General features: G+C 38.4%; 1 protein-coding gene across 6 annotated transcripts in view; it reads right to left on the bottom strand.

Moving 5' to 3' along the window:
- The window catches only part of MARCHF1 (membrane associated ring-CH-type finger 1), a 119,960-nt gene that overhangs the window by 56,053 nt on the left and 43,103 nt on the right, over window positions 1-20,804 (bottom strand). For 5 of the 6 annotated variants that reach the window (XM_081875473.1, XM_081875474.1, XM_081875475.1 and 2 more), the window contains one exon: window positions 18,904-19,043. The exons of the other annotated variant lie outside the window; for it this stretch is intronic. In XM_081875473.1, the coding sequence (XP_081731599.1) occupies window positions 18,904-19,005 (102 nt within the window). In that variant the 5' untranslated portion in view covers window positions 19,006-19,043. The remainder of the gene's footprint in view (window positions 1-18,903; window positions 19,044-20,804) is intronic. 6 annotated transcript variants of the gene reach the window in all.

The following is a 20,804-nucleotide window of genomic DNA, read 5'->3' as shown; positions in this document are numbered from 1 at the left end:
GTTGCTTTCCTATATTCATTGAGAAATAAGTTGTTGAAATAGATAGACTGGAGGCATAGTGACAACTTTCTACTTTATACACAAATGTACTGAAAAATACTCACCACCCTCAATCAAAAGCAGCAGAGGATAGCCTGGGTAGAGAGAAAATGAGAGGGTTTCTCTCCTCTCTGCCTGTGCAACAGCGATACCAGATCAGTCAGAAGGAGGAGAAACCTAGCTGTCATTTCTTCAACTTCAGAGAAAAGAAAGAGGCCACTCTGTGGCCTGGTTTGCACATAACACTAAGGACATGAGTTGTTTAAGAAACCACAAGTTAAACACAGGTTGTCTCCAGATGACTGGAGAAACAAGTCATATTTCCCTCCAATGTTTGTTTTGCTTTCCAGCTACTCTTGCCTCTTGTCTTTATAGCTGAATGAATTTATGGAGTACACATTATGGTTTATTGCCAGTAAACACATAGTCCAGGAAATCATGGCTTAGCTGTGCAAACCAACTAGCTTGGCAGGCAAAGACAAAGATAATAATAATTTATTATTTATACCCCACCCATCTGGCTGAGCTTCCCCAGCCACTCTGGGCAGCTCCCAATCGAGTGTTAAGATCAGGTGATGAAACATGTGGCTGCTCTACAACTCTGCAATGATTTACATTTATTGATTGATTATTATTGATTGATTATTAATTGAATTTAATAATCAGGCTTTGTGGGAGTTCTGCTTAAGTACAATATTTTTCCTCTTTTCTATTTTAAAAGCTTATTTTTGTACAGAATACAACTGAATACAAAACAGCTTGGGGAAAATTGAATATGGTTAACCAGATTGTTCAGTTTAATAAGGAATTGAAAATGATGCTAAATTGCAAATAGTGTCTTTAACAGGAGGCATACCTACTATATTAACACATGTTTTGTGCAAAATGCAATATTAAAAACGATATAACATTTTCTAATTGAAATAAAATCTAACAATTGCATAGCTCACCTGTATCAGAAAAAAAGTTGCAAAAAGTTATATGTCATAAGATGGGTTTCACAAATTGTCTTTGCTGACTTATTGCATTTTAGGGAGCCTTAATCTGAATATGCTAATATAAAGAGACATGAGGCTTAAGATCAAATCAGCAATCCACTGTCCTTTAGATTACAGTCTTCCATTTATTCCGAGTTTACAGATAAAAGCTTTGAGGAAACAATTACCTTATATGTCTTTTCCATTAGCCATGCAGTACATGGAACTGACCAGTTGATTGTTATCTTTTGTCACATTGTATTTTTTGTGTGTTAGCCTGATCTTTCATTCTCTGGACAGACTGGAGCATTCCCTTTATGTGGAGGAGAATCAGGAAGAAGTGTCCTTGCTGCATACTATAGGGGTGAGGTTGGAAGAATGGGTAATTTACCGGTAATTGATGGCGAAGCGGGGAGTGGATAAGATCTAGTACTGCTCATTTTATCTGGAGCCTAGTAGGGGAAGGGTTTAGCTCTTTGTCTGGGTCCTAAACAAGAATTCATTGAGAGAAAAGTTAGTAAGAAAGAGTGGAGAGGAGCCCTAAGAGGGAGATGGGGATGAAGGACTTGGAGGACTGGAACTTGCTGTTGAGTGAATACGTTTACAGTTGCCAGAGATGTTTATCAATTTACAGTTGCTCACTGTATATTTTACATTTATTTAAAAGTATATTATCATTTTTTCCAAAATGTTTCATTGGTGATGCTTTTCCTCAAACATATAAGGAATATATGCAATGGAAAGAGCAAGCGAGTGAAGGAGGCTAACAGCACTGAGTGAAACCAGCAATATAAAAGCAGCAAGAAAATACCAAACACTGAATCACAGAATCATAGAACTGTGGAGTCAGAAGGGACCCAGAGGATCAAATGGGTCAGTGCCCTGCAATGTGGGAATCTCAACTAAAGCATCCATCACAAATGGCCATCCAACCTCTACTTAAAAACCTCCAAGGAAAGAGAGTCCACCACCTTCCAGTGGACTTGGTTCTACTGTCAAGCAGCTCTTACCACTGTAAAGTGCCTTCTGATGTTTGGTCAGAATCTCTTTTCTTGTAACTTGAAGCCATTAGTTTGGGTCATACCCCCTAGAGCAGAGGAAACAAGCTTGCTCCATCATCCATGTGTCAGGCCTTTAGATATTTGAAGATACGCCTCCTCTTTTCCAGGCTAAACATACCCAGTTCAATCTACTTAATTTTTTTTATCTACAAAAATATCTTTGCTCTACAGATCAATTCAAATAAAAAAACCAACTCTACAAAATGACTGAACTAATTGTAAACCTTACACATTTTGGGAGCTAATAATGCTTGAATGCTGAAGAGGAAGAAATTTTGTGAGGTTTGGAAACATTTTATGGCAAAAATCAGAAGAAAACTGACTTCCACCACAAACTGCATCGAAACTCAGTCTCATAGAAAAAACAGACAGGTAACTCACACCTCTTAAGTCATTTGAGATGGAAAGTAAACTGTCTTATAATGCCCATTTATCATGTAAGATAAGTGATAATATAATTATATGAAAATACATGGATTGTAAAATAAATTGCCATGAATACTTGATCAGCTAAAGAAGCTATAGAAAAAAGTTTTAATACGAGAATACAATCTGAATTTGGAATAATCTCTGCCCAGGTTCATATAAACTGTGTTCAATACAAAATTATTGATTGTGAGAGACCAACGCAAAGAGTGATGGCATAAACTCTAGAGCTCAGATGTTTCGGTCTCTCCCTAGCAGAGAAGTCATGAACAGTTATTAATTCAGAATAAGCTTGCTCATAAGGCACTACCCTTTTATGCCTTATTGTTTTACTAAACCTCTGTGAAGTCTTATTTGTCTCTTCCATCAAAAGTTGCAGCAGCATCCATCCAATGACTAACTTACTAGACATTTTTGCTGAAAGATTAGAGAGCAAGAAACTGCCTTGGGGGAAAAATGGGGAGCAGTTAAGTGCTCTTTAAAGAGAATGGACCAGATGCTGACTGGTAGTATAGGCATATAATTTTTCAGACTGCCATCACTGGAGCAAATTAAAGATGTGATTTATGCAAGATCAGTGCAGACTCTGTGCACTATGACTCCCAAGGATAATTATTATCTGTGTTCTGAAGGACAAACTACAGTTCTATAAAGGTCACTAAGCACTATAGAATCTTGTGTGCTTGAATCTTAAAGGAACAAAAAGAATACCCAAGGACCTGCAAAATGATGGATGAGAATAAACTACTGCTGTGTTTATAGCACTGTCAAACATTATATAGGATTCTTACTTATTCCCCTAAATGATAGGCATCTATCTAGGCACTAGTTATAACTCATTTCTGAGCATCACATTATGCCTAGGTACTACCTAAATCAGATCACAGCTGATAGCCAAGAAGGAATGAACAGCAATAAATGATAGGTGCATCCATACTTTTTAGCATGTAAAACCTGAACTCCATTCTCAGTCCTTGGCAACAGCCAGAGAGCTCTGGGATCCAATATAAACATTGTGTTAAGCATGTTATTGGTCCTTGAGCAATACTAAATAGCAGCTACATTGGGGAGGGATCTAGATTTTGATCGAAACATTACCACACTTCTGAAATGGAGTGCTCCACAACTGATATCTAATAAACAACTGATACCTACCGTAATAAACAATAGTTTATTAGTTTAGACCTTTCCTTTCCCTCCTACAATGGATACAGCAAAACAATTTTACAAATATTCATCTTGATCATCATTTTCCAAATCTGAAGTCAATGCAATGAAACTAAATTCAGGACTGGTTAAGAAAAATATTTCATCTGCTAATTTATCTCAAAGCACTTAATGTTTTGCTCTTATATTCATCATTTTAACTTCTACATTTCAAAGTACATTTTTTGAAACATTGAGTGTGATTTATTTTCTTAATGCTGTAAGTTCATTAATTGTACCACTCAATAGGGCCCATTTGGTTGTACTAGCTTTCTCCGCTGCTCAAAATTTAACTTGAATCATTTGCATTTAGAATCTTTTCAGCATTTTTCAGACAAACTTAATTTTCAGCACTAAAATAGCTAAACAAAATATTTTTTAAAAAAAAGACAACATGACACTTTCCTATTCATTCAATGCAAGCTCATTGTTTCTATAAAAACACATGTTTTGTTTTTAAATGAACTACTCAAATTTTGTTGCATTGTTTTGAGTTCCTAGGCTATATGAAAAATTCTATGGCCCCAGAGTATGCATTCTATAATCAATAAATGCAAATAAAATTTTACAGTTTGTTTAAACAAAATGTGAACTTCAGCAGCTGTATTGGGGTGAACTGGAAAGGTGTAGGCAAGAAAAAGAAAGCTTGGGTTGATTTGTAACACTCATTCCATTTTTACATTACCAACCATTGTGTTTCTCCGAAGCTTATAGTTACCAAATAATTCAAATCCCTTGTTACCAAAATCTCATCCCAGATCAACAACCACAATCTGTTTTATCTGTTAAATGGTTTCCTGCCTTTTTTCAACAGTTTTCTCAGTTGCCTTGAAGGGCAGTAGAGATCCAAGAATATAGGAAGTAAATAAAATGTGTGGCCCTAATAAAAAGGTAAAGGGACGCCTGACCATTAGGTCCAGTCATGGCCAACTCTGGGGTTGTGGCGCTCATCTCGCTTTATTGGCCGAGGGAGCTGGCGTACAGCCACTTTGAATAGTCACTTTGAATTCAGCACTAAAATATATAGAGATTTAAGGGAAGGGGAAGGATGCGGGTGGCGCTGTGTGTTAAACCACAGAGCCTAGGACTTGCCGATCAGAAGGTTGGTGGTTCGAATCCCCGAGACGGGGTGAGCTCCCGTTGCTCAGTCCCTGCTCCTGCCAACCTAGCAGTTCAAAATCACATCAAAGTACAAGTAGATAAATATGTACCGCTCCGGTGGGAAGGTGAACGGCGTTTCCGTGCGCTGCTCTGGTTCGCGAGAAGCAGCTTATTCATGCTGGCCACATGACCCGGAAGCTGTATGCTGGCTCCATCAGCCAATAAAGCGAGATGAGCACCACAACCCCAGAGTCGGTTATGACTGGACCTAATGGTCAGGGGTCCCTTTACCTTTACCTAAGGTAAGGGAAAGGGGGAATCTTGGCAATTGTAACAGGTTTTCATAAGTGCTCCGTGGTGAAATCCATGTGTTGTTAAGATGCATATGCAGAACTTGCAGTTTTAACCTACAGAATAAGCGAGCACGAAGAACATATATTTTAAGAAGAGTGGGAAATATTGAATGTATGGAAAATAATTGTACACAGTTGAAAATGCTGGCAGCTTTAAAATAAATTCAACAGAGTAAATAATTAAAAATTAGTCCAGTAGCACCTTAGAGACCAACTTAGTTAGTTCTGGGTATAAGATTCCGTGTGCATGCACAATTCTTCTTTGCATTTGAAGAAGTGTGCATGCACACGAAAGCTTATACCCAGAACTAACTAAGTTGGTCTCTAAGGTGCTACTGGCCTATTTTTTAATTTCGACTGCATCTGAGCAACACAGCTACCACCTGAATCTAGAGTAAATAATATTTGATTTATGTAAAAGTGGAAAATTGCTTTGAATAGTTATAGTAAAATATGCAGGAAACTATGATATGTGATATGAACCATGGAAGGAGAAGGAGAGAAGTCATTGGATATTTTAAAGTTTGTAAAATGTGTGTGTGTGTGTGTGTGTGTGTGTGTGAGAGAGAGAGAGAGAGAGAGAGAGAGAGAGAGAGAGAGAAGGGGAGAGGGAGGGGTGGGGGTGGGGCTGAGAGAGACAAATGACTGAATTTATCAGAAAATGCCCAGTCACCATCTGTGATGCTTACATGAACTGAGGAAGACCTAAAAGTAATAACGGAAATAGGACATTTTGCTGCATAATGGTCTCCTGCTGCTGCTTAAAAGCCAAAACCAATAGTGACTCACTCATGATTATTCAGAAGTAGGAGATATTGATCTTGGGGCAAACGGCTATAGTGACATTTTTATTATGCCAGGATATTGAAAGAAGCATAGTCATTTGCATTGTTATAAGATCAAGGCAGGTACAGTGAAATAGCTGAATATTCTTCAAAGTGCTGCATGGACCACAGCAACAGACTTGAACACTTCAGTCCACTCCATATGTATAAATTGCAGCAGAGACCACAGCTAAGTGTCAGTGTTGGCAGCATCTTCCCTACTCTCCCTCCCTCAGTTAAAAAGAAAACAAAAGCAAGCTTGCTATGGGCTTGCTTGTTGAAGAGGACTAGGGAGGAATTTTACTCACCACACAAATGGCTAATTCATGATGAGATTTTTGCCTTCTCATAGCAACATGCATAGTTGGTAGATTACAAAGTATACTCAGTACTTTTTTTCTAGAAGAGTAGGTGCCTGTAATCACCACAAAGTTGTTACAGTAAATGCCACACTTTTTAACAACAACAAAAAGAGGTGCCAGTACTGGTTACCCTTGAGTGCTCCCTGAAAAAAAGCACTGAATATACTTGTTTTGTTCTCAACAACAACAAAATGTTTTGAAGTTATTCTTTGTCACCACTTGCAATGTTGTGGGGAAGGGGCAGGATCCATAGTCTAATAAGGGGACCCCCACAAGGGAGCTTGGGTGGGGCTATCCTAAGGCCTCAGCTCTACCTCAAGGGCTGGGGCTGGCTCCCTTGCACCCAGGTTCATGTGGGGGCTTACTGGAATGGCCTGAACCAAGCTGAACCATTCCCTAAATTCTGACAACTCCCTCCCTTCAGATCCCAGCCAGCAGGCTCGATATGCGACATTGGTCAGCAATTGGGCTACCCTAGTCCAGTATCCAGCTACATTATAATCATAATGGGGATTGACCTTGACATAATCAATAAAAATTGTGTGTGGTGTTTGCTCCTTCTTGCTTGCACTCCTGGGCCTGAGGCACCGTAAGTTGATTATATTCTAAAATCAACATACAAACACACAATTACATCTCAAGAGAGAGAGATGTTTTCATCTTTGTACATAAATGTAACAAAAGTAATAATGGGCTATCACATGGCACTCTTTATTCAAAACTATCCACAGGCCAAACAGCAAATGTTTATTATATGTTAATATGTAAAATGAACATTAAGGTTTTACACTGATCTCCTATGCATGTCTAATCAGAAGCAAGAAAATCCCAATGAGTTCAATAGGGCTTATTTTAAGGTGAGTGTTCACAGGATTGCAAAGAAATCTATTGTACAATAAATTTGTCAACAAACCGCTTATGCATTCTCTTGTGCAGCGATGTTCCACTAGGGCAAAATATTTTACCAGAAGAACAAGCATACAATTAACTGATTTTAATATAGCACGACACTGGATTCGGTCCATTGTTTTTATGTTACTTTACTGTATACTGCATAGACATTTTTAAATACTAAGTGATTTAGAACTGCATATATATAGACATAAATATATAAAACTTGACAAGAAATGTTTCTCAAGGCTGCACACACCAAAAGTGAACATCATAGTAGGCTGATACCCTAACTATGCAAATTAGCGTCAAAACATCCAAGATTTTCCAGGTACCAACACTCATTAATCACAGTAGACTATGGATGAATAAATGTAATTCCTGCATCTTATGCAGTCCATTGTATTTCAGTGAAAAGCAGACAAAATAGAAAATTGTATTGAATTTTCTCATGTATAAAAGAACAAATTGCATTCAATCTACTTTTTTTTATCTACAAGAATCTCATTACTCTACAGAGTTGTTTAAATCAAAAAATAATTCTACAAAATGACTAAACTTTACACATTTTGGGAGCTGATAAGCAACAAATTTCTAAGGAAATACACAGGAAAACTGACAGAACTAGCCAACACAGGTATCATTTAAGAAACAGTATTATTGAAGAGCAGCTTTACGATGGCTCCATAGCTTGTATTTACAGGAACATACCACTTAAAATGCCAAATCACTGGCTGCAAAAACAGCTGGAATTACTGTATACTCCTGAAAACATTCTGTACCATAAGCAACCATTATGGCTGCATGCGACAAAAGCAAAATGAGAAATCACTATACCTATATTACACAATTGCAAAGAAACAGAATTGCCTTCAATTCCTGCAGGAAATCTTGAAGTCTTACATATGGAAGCCCTGCTACTTCTCCTCAAGTGAGGCACTAGGCATCCTTTAATGGTACCCCAAAATCTAGCACTTGACCCAGCATGCCCAATGGAAGGACTAGCCCCCATTAGACATTGTATAACACACGGGTTATGTCAGTATGGCACAGTTGTTAGAGTGCTGGAGGCCAGAGTGCTGGGAGGCCAGAGTGCAAATCCCTACTCAGCCACAAAGCTCAATGGGCCAGTCACTGACTCTCAGCCTAACTGACCTCATAGGGTGGTTGTGGTGATTAAATGAGGTCAGGGAGAACCATGTGAACCATCCTGAGCTCATTGGAGAAAAGGGGGGAATAGATATGCAATAAATAATAATAAATAATGGAATTTCTGTGCGGGATCTCTGTAAGGTCTGAAACAGACCTCAAAGAACAACATTCTCAACAAACCAAAGGAGCAATGTATTCCTGAGAAGGAGACTCCAGCACAAATAAAACAACTTCTTTAAAACAAATCAAGTATTTTACAACATACATTTTAAAAAGCTACCACACAGTACCTTCCTCACGAGCCTTCTCATTTGTTCTTAAAAGTTTTCATCCAAGTTTCCCCCAAATCCCCATATAATTATAAAGTTGCGACAATATCCTCAGCATACTCATTTTGCCTGCAGGCTGCTAGCAGGTACTCTTTCGTTCTTAGGTAGCAAATTGTGTTTTGTCTCATCACTGCTAAATGAGTAATAAAAGTCAAGTTTCTAAACAGAATGTCTAGAACCTGAGTGATAAAAATGTAAAATCCAAGGAGTCCAAATGTAAAAAAATCAGTGGGACCAGATGTTGGTAATTACATCTAAGCTATCAGAAAGCCATGAAACCAAAACAAGGATAAAAACAACCTTTCAGTTTATAAGAGAATCAAACCTGAGGACAAATCAGTCAGTTCAAAATCATTCCTGTGTGGTACCAGGGATAGTTCTGTCAGACCATTTCTCTAAATTACATTGATCTTCACGGAAGAAGGATTACACTTCCATGCTAACAGAAGAAGCATGAACTGATTTGTGGTTGTTGTTTTTTTAAAAAAAAAATGGCAGGGGTATTTCAATAATATTTCAATTTCCTTTAGTTTTGTTTGTTTGTTTTTAATTCTACAATAAGATAAGCAAAATATGACTCCTTGTGTTCCATATAAGCTTCCAAGCACTTTCAAGTTGTTCATGGCAGTGGATTCAACTAGCAATTCAGATAAAATACAGCCAAGTAAACAATTTATTTCACTGCCTCTGTGATATCTTAGTGTAAAACCACCTGAATTTCTTTGATACTTTCAGAAGAACTCCAATTACTTTTCTAATTAATTGAAAAATCATTGCTGTTTTTGTCCTACGTTGCTGTATTGCATTTAACTCATTATTGTACAGCACACCAGAATTCTGTTAGCTGTTGTATAAACAAGCAATATTTATTTATTCCAGAAAGGAATAACAGCAAACGAATGAATACAAAAACCAAAGGTAAAAGCACAATAAATCATGTTTAGGATAATCAGAATATATTTAAATGCTTGGATGAATTAAAAGAAAATGCCTTGAAAAGACAGAAGAGTTGGTGCCAGGCATACAGTGGTACCTTGCAAGACGAATGCCTCGTAAGACGAAAAACTCGCAAAATGAAAGAGTTTTTCGTTTATTGAGTTGCTTCGCAAGACGGATTTCCCTATGGGCTTGCTTTGCAAGACGAAAACGTCTTGCAAGTTTGTTTCCTTTGTCTTGCAAGTTTGTTTCCTTTTTCTTAAAACCGTGCATTCACTTTGAGGAGCAACTCATAGCACGCAGTGTGGTAGCCTTTTTTGAGGTTTTTGAAGACTTTGGTGATTTTTGAAGCTTTTCCAAAGTCCGTGCTTCGCAAGACGAAAAACTCGCAAGACGAAAAAACTTGCGGAATGAATTAATTTCATCTTGTGAGGCACCACTGTACATCTCTGAGGAGGGCAGATTCTTGGGGAGGTGGCACTTTTTCAAATATTATGGTTCCAAGGCATAGCATGCTCACACTGGGGAGTCCCTATTGTGGGAGGTATGTGTGTGAGAGCTTACAGAGGGGAGTTGTCTAGCCTAATCCTCATAAATACATTTGATTTGATAACTGGCCTCTGGACATTACGCAATAGGGCACCTTCTAGCTGAAGCCTGCATAACCAGATTCTAGATGGGAAGTGCATCATAGCACATTTCCATGCCAGGAGTTACAGTATAATCAAAACTGTACTTTGTTGTGGGAAAAGATAACTATGTATTTGCTCAAATTAACTGCATGTACAATGAGACAGAAGGCTCCAGTGAGCTATGATGAGAACAACCCCTTTCACCTTTCCAACAGGGAGGTTAATTGCTTAGCCCTTGCCTGACTTGCTAATTTTCCAGAACAGATTTTCACAAGTAACAGGAAGATTACCCTCTGGTAATGTTACAGAGAAAGCTTATGACTGGTTTTCTCATTAATTATTTCACTCTCTCTCTCTGTGTGTGTTATTTGTATACAAAACTAATACTCCTCAATCACATGGAAATCCAGGACTGCATTGATGCAGGTGAACCATTCCTGCTATACTCCAAAGAGAATCTAGTAATTACAATCAACATCTCAAACATATTTGGAGATTTGATTATAAAACAAAGGCACCACTGTGATTTGGAAACAGAATGGTTCTTGGGGGACTATTTCTAGCCTCAAAGTGACAGGCTTTATACCATCCATACAGATCTCAGAAACTGGGAGCCAGCCAAAGGAGGTGCTTGCTTTTACCACTTGATCCTTATGAAGACCAAGAAACTCTGATGTGATCCTTATGAAGACCAAGAAACTCTGATGTCACCAAACTATAATGCAAGCAGCACCTTTTATATGGATTGTGCCTAGATTTCCTTTTTCAACCAAAGAACCAAGAGACTGTTTGGTGCTAATGCTAGGCTTTATATTTCTAATCTCATTTCCAATGTGTATCCAGTTACTGTTTTCCCTTAAGAAAAATATAATTGTGTGAGATTTAGAATTTTTCTCAGTGTACTCTTTGCTACATTTATGGCTGTCTGTAAGACAGGTAGACAGCACTGTTAATTTAGGACCAACTGCAATTAAAATACTTAATTTTTAAGGTTTCCATAGCAGCCTTTGTGTACGTATGCAAGTCCAGGCACAATCAGGATTAGGAACATGGAGCTTAGCCTCTTCCTCACACCATGATCCCTGTGAATATCCCACATGAAGCTGCTCTTAGCCTAGAAGCAAAGGTTAATTGGTGCCAATAGCCTTCAGAGTCTAGTCACAGTTGGGAGGGGTAGAACCAGAGGTGTACCTAGGGGGTGGCGTAACCAGCCCCACTGACAGTGCAGGCTGGGGGGGGGGCACAAAAATCACCAGAGTATGGAACATATAATGTATAGGTGTGTTGCAGCAAGATCAAATGCAGGAAAGACTTTCTGTCCTTCTTGCACCACAGCACAAAGCCGTTTGGTGAACTGATTTGGGTGGGGAGATACAGCTTCTTCCAAGGGCACAACAGACCCTAGGTACACCTCTGGATAGAACAGTCTTAATCCAGTTAGTTTCCATTCCATATGTATTCACTAGAAACGGGGTAGAATAGACACAGAAAAATCCTTTAAAATAAACTGCTTTTCTTCTTCTCTTTTTACATATGCCAGTTGTCTGGAACTGCTAGTGTGTGATGCTTCTGCCACATGTGTGGAAAATCTTGCTGCCATTAACCCTAAGAGAAAAAAGGAGGTGTGGTGATGTGCCATCACTTTCAGAGAGGTTGTACAAGGGGGGAAGGTGGAGTGTACAAGGGAAAAAATGCCTGCCCCAAAGGGTTCAGGGAGACAGACATCTTTTCCCATATACGCTCTCCTTGAGAGTGAAGACATGCTGTCATATCCTGTGGAAACTGTAAGATTTACAAAATGTGCTGCATAAGTAACACTTTCTAGCTGTTCCAGGGCTCTAGTACGTGTAAAAAGGAAAAAAGCTCAGCTCTTAGACCACATTGTAATGGAATCCAATAGGAGTGCAGATTCCAAAGCAGACCCACATCTGATCCACACAATAGTCTGGGAGGTGCAGATTGGGCTATGTCCGCTTTGGGTTGCGAACTCACCAAATATATTCTCCATCCCAACTAAGGTGTCTCTGTAGGAAAGGGGGCACAATAAGTGCCTATAAGAAATCAGTAAGGTGCAATGGGTATCACAGGTTTCAAAGATGATTCATCATAAATCACTGAAAGCATACCCAAAATAGGTCAGGTGAAAAGAAAAGAGGGAAATATGTCCAGGATGGCTAGCAATGAAAGGTGGGTGGTGGCAATATGTACACATCATATTGCCAATAGTTTAGTCTTTGGCTATATGTAAAAAGATATACATAAGATTGAAGTGGAAACCAAACATGAACAGCAGACCCTCTTTTTCCAAGAGGCATTAACACTGATTCACTGGGTACACTAGCAAGGAAATGGAAGGGAAGCCATAGGTTTTCCTTCTCTTAGATTCAAGCTAACAATGGCATTTTATAATCCTACTGCTAGTAGCTATCTTGAATAATGTAGTTCCCAAGGCAGCAAAAATTGTTTTTGCATATACTCTGGAAGTCCCAACGGTATAGATGTACACATTGGGGGTTGGGAGTAGGACAAAAATATGAACTTTTTTATAATGAATCTTAAACAGTGTTGTTGAGATCGATTTGTTGTATAGCATCCATTCAGACCTGCAAATCAGGCTGAATTTTATTTTCTTATCTAACACAACCAAGAAAATAGTATTCAGAAATAATGGTAACTGCATGGGAAATGGGTGAGCTACAATGTTTATGGTAAAAAAAACACACCCAATGATTTATTTTCCTTAGAGAATGCTTGAATTGTTAAATTTAGTGGCATAGCATAGCTATGACATTACAGTAAACCATATCTGAACTAGATTTCAAAATGCTTTTTCTGTATGAAAGTATAAATTTGTTCTCTGGCCCACTTAAGATAATTCTCTACATATATTTAAATGAGGGAATAAAATGAATATAAAAATGGCTTTGTGCATTAGCTTGAGTCATAAGAAATCATTTGCTTTGCCTTTGCTTCTGGTGTCTGTCTCACTAGTATGGGATAATATGGGGAAGGGAGATCTGGGCCAAGGGATGGCGTTATCTACTAGTTCCTCTCAACCTCATGTTATCTTTTAGGATACTAAATGCTGAGGCTGAGAAGCAGCAACTCTTCTATATATGCCATTGCTCTTGACTGCCCAAGAGCTGTGTCAATAGTCTGAACCAAGGCCTCATCTGCACTATACATTCAAAGCAGGATCATACCATGTTAAAGAGTCATGGCTCCCACCCCCAAGAATCCTGGGAACTGTAGTTTATTAAGGTGCCATGAGGTGTTAGGAAACCCTTCGCAGAGCTAAACTTCTAAGACTTCTTTAACCATTAATAATTATTCTCAGCAAAATCTGGAAATTTATGCTCTATTAAATTTCTCATTTTCAATTTCAAGTTCTCCTGATCAGAGAGTTGTAGGCATAGCCTAAAATTTGTAAGCAAATTAAATTAACCTCCCCTAACCCCCCCCAAAGGTTTTAACAAAATGTGCTGATATTCACTCAAGTTCCAAAATGCCAAGAAATAGCAATTGGGAAATTGCAGATGTTAAGGGTTGTGTTCTTAACAGTTATGTTACTTATAGATATGGTATTCTATTTTATCTGTGGTTAGTTCAATCATCACTATTACCTTGGCGCTCAACAGGTGTTGCTGGTTGTTGCCATTCTCAGGTAGGAATTACTCACTGGCCAATTCGGGTTGCAGGATTAACACCAATTTGGAGTTCTTGTGCAACAACACTACTTTCACCCCAAACTAGCCTTTTTGCAGTAAGGAAAGTGAAAGTCATCCTTTCCCCTTCTTTCTAACATTGTCTCAAACTCTGCCTTCTCTTTCCATCTATCTGAATTTCTTGTCAGCTTCCCAAGGAAGAGTCTAATTTGTACTAAACAGATTGAACTTTGCTCCTTTTTCTTTCACCTTTTCAAAAGTTTTTAAATGCTCCCAATCCTGAAAGATTTCCAGCTTATTTTCTAGCCACTATTAGTAATTTCCTAGCGTCAGTCTAAATTAAACCTTTCATCTTCTATCACAGAGGATAACAGGGAGGTTTTAGGTGACAAAAAGTCCAGGTCTCCTTTTCTAGAAAAAATAAAAGTAAGAAAGTAGAAATTAAGGTGATGAAAAAGGTCTTTTCTTTTATGGCAGCTGGGCAGGTGGGTAAGTTTAGCACACTCTTCTCAGTAGCCACAAGAGGAAGCCAATTTTGGTTGCTATGAAAGAGCAGCAAATTGTAATTGTATTTTTACTGCCAGGAATGGGAAAGGATAAGCCAAAATAAATTGATCAGCCTTACACCCTGAACTGGAGTTGGGGAGGGGGGAGGGAGAAGCATTTACTTCTTCATCTTAGGCAACAAAATGTTCTTGGCTGGCCCTGCTGCCCACTAACTGAAGTTCTCAAGGAGACTTACAATTCATTTAAAACACAACGAAAAGGCCTGAATTCTAAGGGAAAGGTGAATGTGTATGTAAGATCCCAGATGTTCCAGCTCACTGCCACTTTGCTCCTGTAAGTTTGCCCAGATTGAAAAAACGAGCTTCTCTGAAAAATGTGTCGAGTAAGTGTTGGAAATGTAAAGAGAAAGAAGGTACATTTTATCATATGTGGTGGTCTCGCCGTAAGGTTAAAGCTTACTGGGAAATGATATATAATGAATTGAAAAATATGTTTAAAATAACATTTGTTAAAAAAAAAAAAAAAACCAGAAGCTTTCCTTCTGGGAATTATAGGGTTAGAACTACCCAAACAGTATAGAAATTTATTCATGTAGGCGACTACAGCAGCAAGAATCCTATTGGCCCCAAAATGGAAAGAAGTAGTCCCGGCGAAAGCAGATTGGATACAAATATTCATGGATTATGCAGAAATGAAGAAACTTACCAGAAGAACAAAAAATCAAGGTGACAAACCTTTTTGAAAGGAATGAAAGTGGTATATTGAGTATTTACAAACAAACTGTAAATAGCTTAAGACATTGGCAGGATTATTGTAAAAACCTGCAGTTTCATAAGAGTAAATAATTAAAGTAGATGAATAAAAAAGTTAAGGTAATTTAGAATATGCAGGAAATGGTAAATATAAACCACAGAAAGAGGAAGGACGACGTTGAGTTTTGAAATGTTAAAATGACTGTAAAACTGTTGAAATGTATATAACTGAAAATAAAATTTAAAAAAAATATTAAGAAAGAAACAGGCTTCTCTGCACTTTCACAAGCAAAGAAGTCACATGAAACTGTCTTCCTTCTATTTTGATAATGGCAGTGCCCCCCTGAGGCTGAAATGCATCTTGCTCTTGCATTTGAGAGTTGTGGTGCCAGTTCACAACTGAGGACTTGGCTACCAATGATCTGATATTGTACACTGTCTTACATAAAAGTCTTTATTGAATGAGAAATCATTTTGGGGAAGCGTTTTCTCTCACAAATTATATTCTTCATTTGAAAAGGAAACCATTTTTTCCCTTTCCTTTCCTTTTTTCAAATTTTCAGGGGGAAAAGGCTTAGGAGAAAAGATCCAGGAAAGAAATTCCCCGCACCTCCCCACGTTTTCTGGTCCCCACCCAGGTTTCATATCTCTAACAATACCAATGTTACTTAAGGACTTGTCAGCTGGAAAATGTACTGAATTCTATGTGAAGAGCAACAGGCTGAAGTACTGTTATGCATTAAAGATGACACTCCTATCAGGAGCTAGTCTTCCAGCTACAGCTTCCAACCTGCACTATTGTTGCTAGCTTCTGAATTCCAACAAAATTATATTCTTTCCAGTAAAGCATCAAGTTCTAAAGTGCAACAGAATAGAGGCCACGGAAAATTCAGGTATCTGGGGAGTGGGGGCTGCCGTCATATGCACTTAGAAGCTCTAGAAAAGTAGCCTACTTATCAACACAAGAACATGCTCTCTTACAGCTTCCAGACCATTTTGAAGTCAGCAGCACACATACTTAGACAGTGGCTAGACTTCGTATGTCAATTGTTTTCCCTAAGGAAAGTGGACTGGAGGGTGGGGAGAAGGTGAGAAAGTACTAGCAGACTTCTTCCACAAACGACTCGCTATCCCTTTCCAAGTGCCCAGTGGCAAAAATAATGTGCTCATCCTGACAAGTCTCCCAGAACAAATCTAAAGCATTTGCCTCTGCTGTCTTCCACAACTCAGCCCAGCTTGCCACATTATCATTCGCCTTAGTAAAGAAACCTGATTTCAAACAATTATTCACTTCTCTTCTGTTTTGATGTTAGGTCCGTGTTTCAACAACGGAAGGGGCTGTTCCTTTCTTTCCCATTCCCTGTTCCAATGTTTCTTCTTGACAGCTCTTTAGTAATGCTTGACTGGATAGGCCTGCCTCATGTAAAACACTGAAAATGTTAAGCATTCCTGAAGAAAATCAAAGTGTGAAAACTGACATGCCATTTGTTTTGAGCAAAGCAGCAATTCTCTATCACTTTAATACAAGAGTTTGGGTAAGAATTTCACTCAGAATAAATGGTTCTATTCACAAAATAAATGTCCTAGACAAAATATTGAGACGGCAGCTAAGTAAGTAGATGCAATATGCTAAAAATAGGGTGTACCTTGGGCACATGCTACATTGTAAATGTTTACGAGTTACTCTGCTTCTTGCATGACTTAAAATGTCTATTTATAAAGTATTGTTTTCATGCAGTAAGCAACCAATATTAGAGAAATGGTAGCAACTTTTGAAGGGAGTGTATGTACAACAGACAGGCAAGTAAATAGAATGGAGAAAAATAATAGCATGCTAACAGGTCTAGAATTGTGGCCTGTTGACACAATACAAACCTGCACAGTGCTACTAATGCCTTTATTATTACAATGGATGTGGCAGAGCTTGATTATGCATTGTTCTGGATGCACAACAACAACTTGTGGCTCAAGACACAGCACTGCAGAATGTCAACACTGTTCCCCAAAGCCTCTGTCTTCATCCACTAAGCTTACTGTGTTAAGGATTTTTTTTTTTTTTTTAAAGATACTGGCAAAGAGAATGCATAAAAGAATCCAGTAAACAAAGTTGCCACAGCTGGGCAAGTATGCAATGCAACATCTCCCCCTTTATTCTGGCATATCTGCCTTTTGACAATCGGGTCGCTAGGCAGTTGGCAAAACATCTTCAGGCCTCAATCATGAGCAATTTGGTCATTCAAACTCTTATTCAGGAAGCTGCACCTCTCCAAAGTCTGGCTGCACTCCTGTGCAAAATATTTAAATACTACTGACTTCAATGAAATTCAGAGTTGCGCCTAGCACTAGTATGGATCTACACAGTTTCTTTAATAAAAAACTGGGCATCACTTTCACACACAGTAGTTGTACTGGGATATTTATAAAATATTATGAATAAGAGTGATTTAGAGCTGGTAATGAACCTCCTAATGGCAGGTTGCATGGAATTGCATTCAAATCGAAACCTAAAACCACTCCTACTCCCAACACAGTACGAATGGCAGCTAAGAGCTGGGAAAAATTAGCATCCCTCAAGCAAATAACCTTCAGCATGAACAATAGGCAACATATAATTTTCAGACAAAAACAGATTGCACTGATTATGTCTTTGGAACAACTATTCAGAGCAGTAAAATATGGGTTGCATTAATTCAGTCTCTTACATTTGTTCAAGATATATAAATATATATTTACTCAGAGTATACATATTGATGTTGATGAACATGCCCAAGTTAGGACCATTAAATTCAAATGGTCTACTCTAAATAAAACTTAGTTAAATATCACTCATAGAAAGTACAATGGAATGTAACTTTTCCAATACAGTGGTACCTCAGTTGCCGAACGGCTTGGCTCCCGAACAAATTGGCTCCCGAACGCCGCAAACCTGGGAGTGAGTGTTCTGGTTTTCGAACGGTTTTTGGAAGCCGAATGTCTGACGTGGCTTCCACTTGAGTGCAGGAAGCTCCTGCAGCCAATCGGAAGCCGCACCTTGGTTTTCGAACCGTTCTGGGTGTTGAATGGACTACTGGAACGGATTAAATTCGACAACCAAAGTACCACTGTATATATTTTGGCTGTCAAAGCCTGCGATCATCCACCCTATGGAACATATGAAAAACAATATTCCAAAATACATTTTCTTTCTTGTCAATGTCATAGGCAAGTTTACAAACCAAGCAAAGCAGTACTTTTAAATAGGGGCCCTCTGTTCATGTCATGCACTGACAACTTTTAAAAATAGCCGAACATATCTGTTTGTAGGAGGGGTCATTTTTACCTTAATAATACTCTTGAAGCTGCTGAAAAGGAAATTTTCTGTTTATAGATGTCAAAGCGTGCAACTCTGTATTCACCTTGATAGAACAGCAATATTATTTCAACAGCCAACACATGCGAGCCAAAAAATTAAAAGGGGAGAGGTGGTTGGCAACAAAAGTACAATATACTTGGAAAGCTTGAGGAAAGAACAGTTTGCATTCAAAGCAAAACAAAAATAAGCAGGCAAAGCCAAAGTGGTTTCAAATAAAGTACAATAAGACGCAAGCACTACTGTTTTTTGTTTTTTTAAAAAAGTTAATTTAGCACCTTTCAAAGGTTGCTGGTATGGATTTGCACATGCCATCATCACGAAATAGAACTTTCACTCACCAAGGCAGAGATATGTGAAGCATCACCTGTGACCTCAGGGGTTCTTGTGCTGTTTGGGAGTCTGTGAGGATTACGAGCTATCGCTTGGCACCAGCCCAACATTTTCTCCTTCCACTTATCCCTTTTCAATTTCTGAAATTCTGAAAATAATTCACATTCCCTGAAACAGTGGTATTTTTAGTTTGTTGCATGTATGTGTCTGGGCATGCAATTATATATATATATGCGTGCGTGTGTTTGATCTGCCTATAAATAATAAAACTAAAATGACGGGGGCAAGGTGGAGTGGAGAATCTAGACCAGGCTTCCCCAACCTGGGCCCTCCAGATGTTTTTGGCCTACAACTCCCATGATCCCTAGCTAGCAGGACCAGTGGTCAGGGATGATGGGAACTGTAGTCTCAAAACAGCTGGAGGGCTGAGGTTGAGAAAGCCTGATCTAGACGCATCAATCCTAAACACACTTTTATCCAGAAACAAGTCCCAAATAAATGGGACAGTGGCTTCTGGCATACCTGTGAAGTTAAACTATAGGTTCTTTACTGTAAGTAAATGTTATTGGATCCAGATTTAGTAGACCAGGGATTGGGAGCCATGAACAATCTGAGGGTCGCATTACCTTGTTGGAAACATTCAAGGGGGTATGTGTCAATAGTGGGTGGAGGCAAAGGAAAAAATAGGCAGAGCAAAAGGTGTAAGCAGGCTACATTTTAGCAATTCAAAAGTAAGAGGTTTCTGCATACATACACCCCCAGTGTAGGCAAACAAGAGTTATCATCACAATTCAAGAGCACATTTCATCAAGTCAACAGCACTTAAGGAGGGCATGGGACAGGGTCAGAAAGGGGTATGATGCAGAGGCGTTGTTTGGTCGACAGAAGATACTGATAGCCAGAGAGAGAAGTCTGGAGAGACACATTGAGCTCCAGGCCTGAGGTGCCCCACCCCTGGAGTATAGCCACTGGATTAAGTGGGATTACTCTAAATCTGGATCCAACCCAATATTTTTAGGACTGAGATTTCATAAGAAACATACAGAAAATTACTAAAATGCATATATACTGGGAGAATTAAGCACACAATATTACATTACATGCATTAATGAATGCTTTCTTCAGGTTCAAAATGTTATGTACCACCAGCAGATCAAATACCACACATGAATAAATATTACATTCTAATAACAAAACTTCTTCAACTGAAAGTATATTCCACATTTTCCAGAATTAACCCCATTACATTCAAGTTTATGTTACTAAATTTTAAAATGTTCAGATAAAAAAATCCCAGATCAACTGCCTTTAGACTCCAGATTTATGAAACATGTAACCAATAGTGTACTTCACAGCTGTATTCTGGATCATACCCTGTTAGAAATGGTACAACTCCAACAGTAATATCTTATGCTTTTTTAAAAAGGAAAAGAAAAAGAAAAACTCAAAGACATTGCATGTGATCCTAAACATGCATAATTGTAAGTAGGCTCACTTGGAACAACCAAAGTTTCCTTCCCAGTTAGTAGGAGGATATAAAATTGAAAATAATTCAAAATATCAGTTCATTTAATTACATCAGTTACATATCACATGTACTGATTTTTTAGCTTATTTCAGATGGTGAGAACAGGTTTATACTTTAAATAAAGTCTGAAAATGAATTTCCTTTTCACTTAAAACTAATGTATACAAAGTCACTGTAGCAAATAGGTGCAGTTGTGGATGTCACATATCCGTCTGCTTTGTTATTCTTTTATTGAAAATCCCTATGCTGAATATGATGAATCTGATACTTAAAAGACTTCCTGAATAGTTTGCCTCACCAGCTTTTGTTCCGACCTGCAATAAGCCAGGTGGGACTTGCAGTTACTCTCCTGCTCAGGTACAGTCCACTCCATTGTTATAA

Source organism: Podarcis erhardii (assembly GCF_964252035.2).
Source record: "Podarcis erhardii genome assembly, chromosome: 9".
NCBI classification, from domain to species: Eukaryota; Metazoa; Chordata; class Lepidosauria; order Squamata; family Lacertidae; genus Podarcis; species Podarcis erhardii.
Note: the sequence above shows the minus strand (reverse complement) of the source record. Positions and strands in the feature narration are given on the sequence as shown.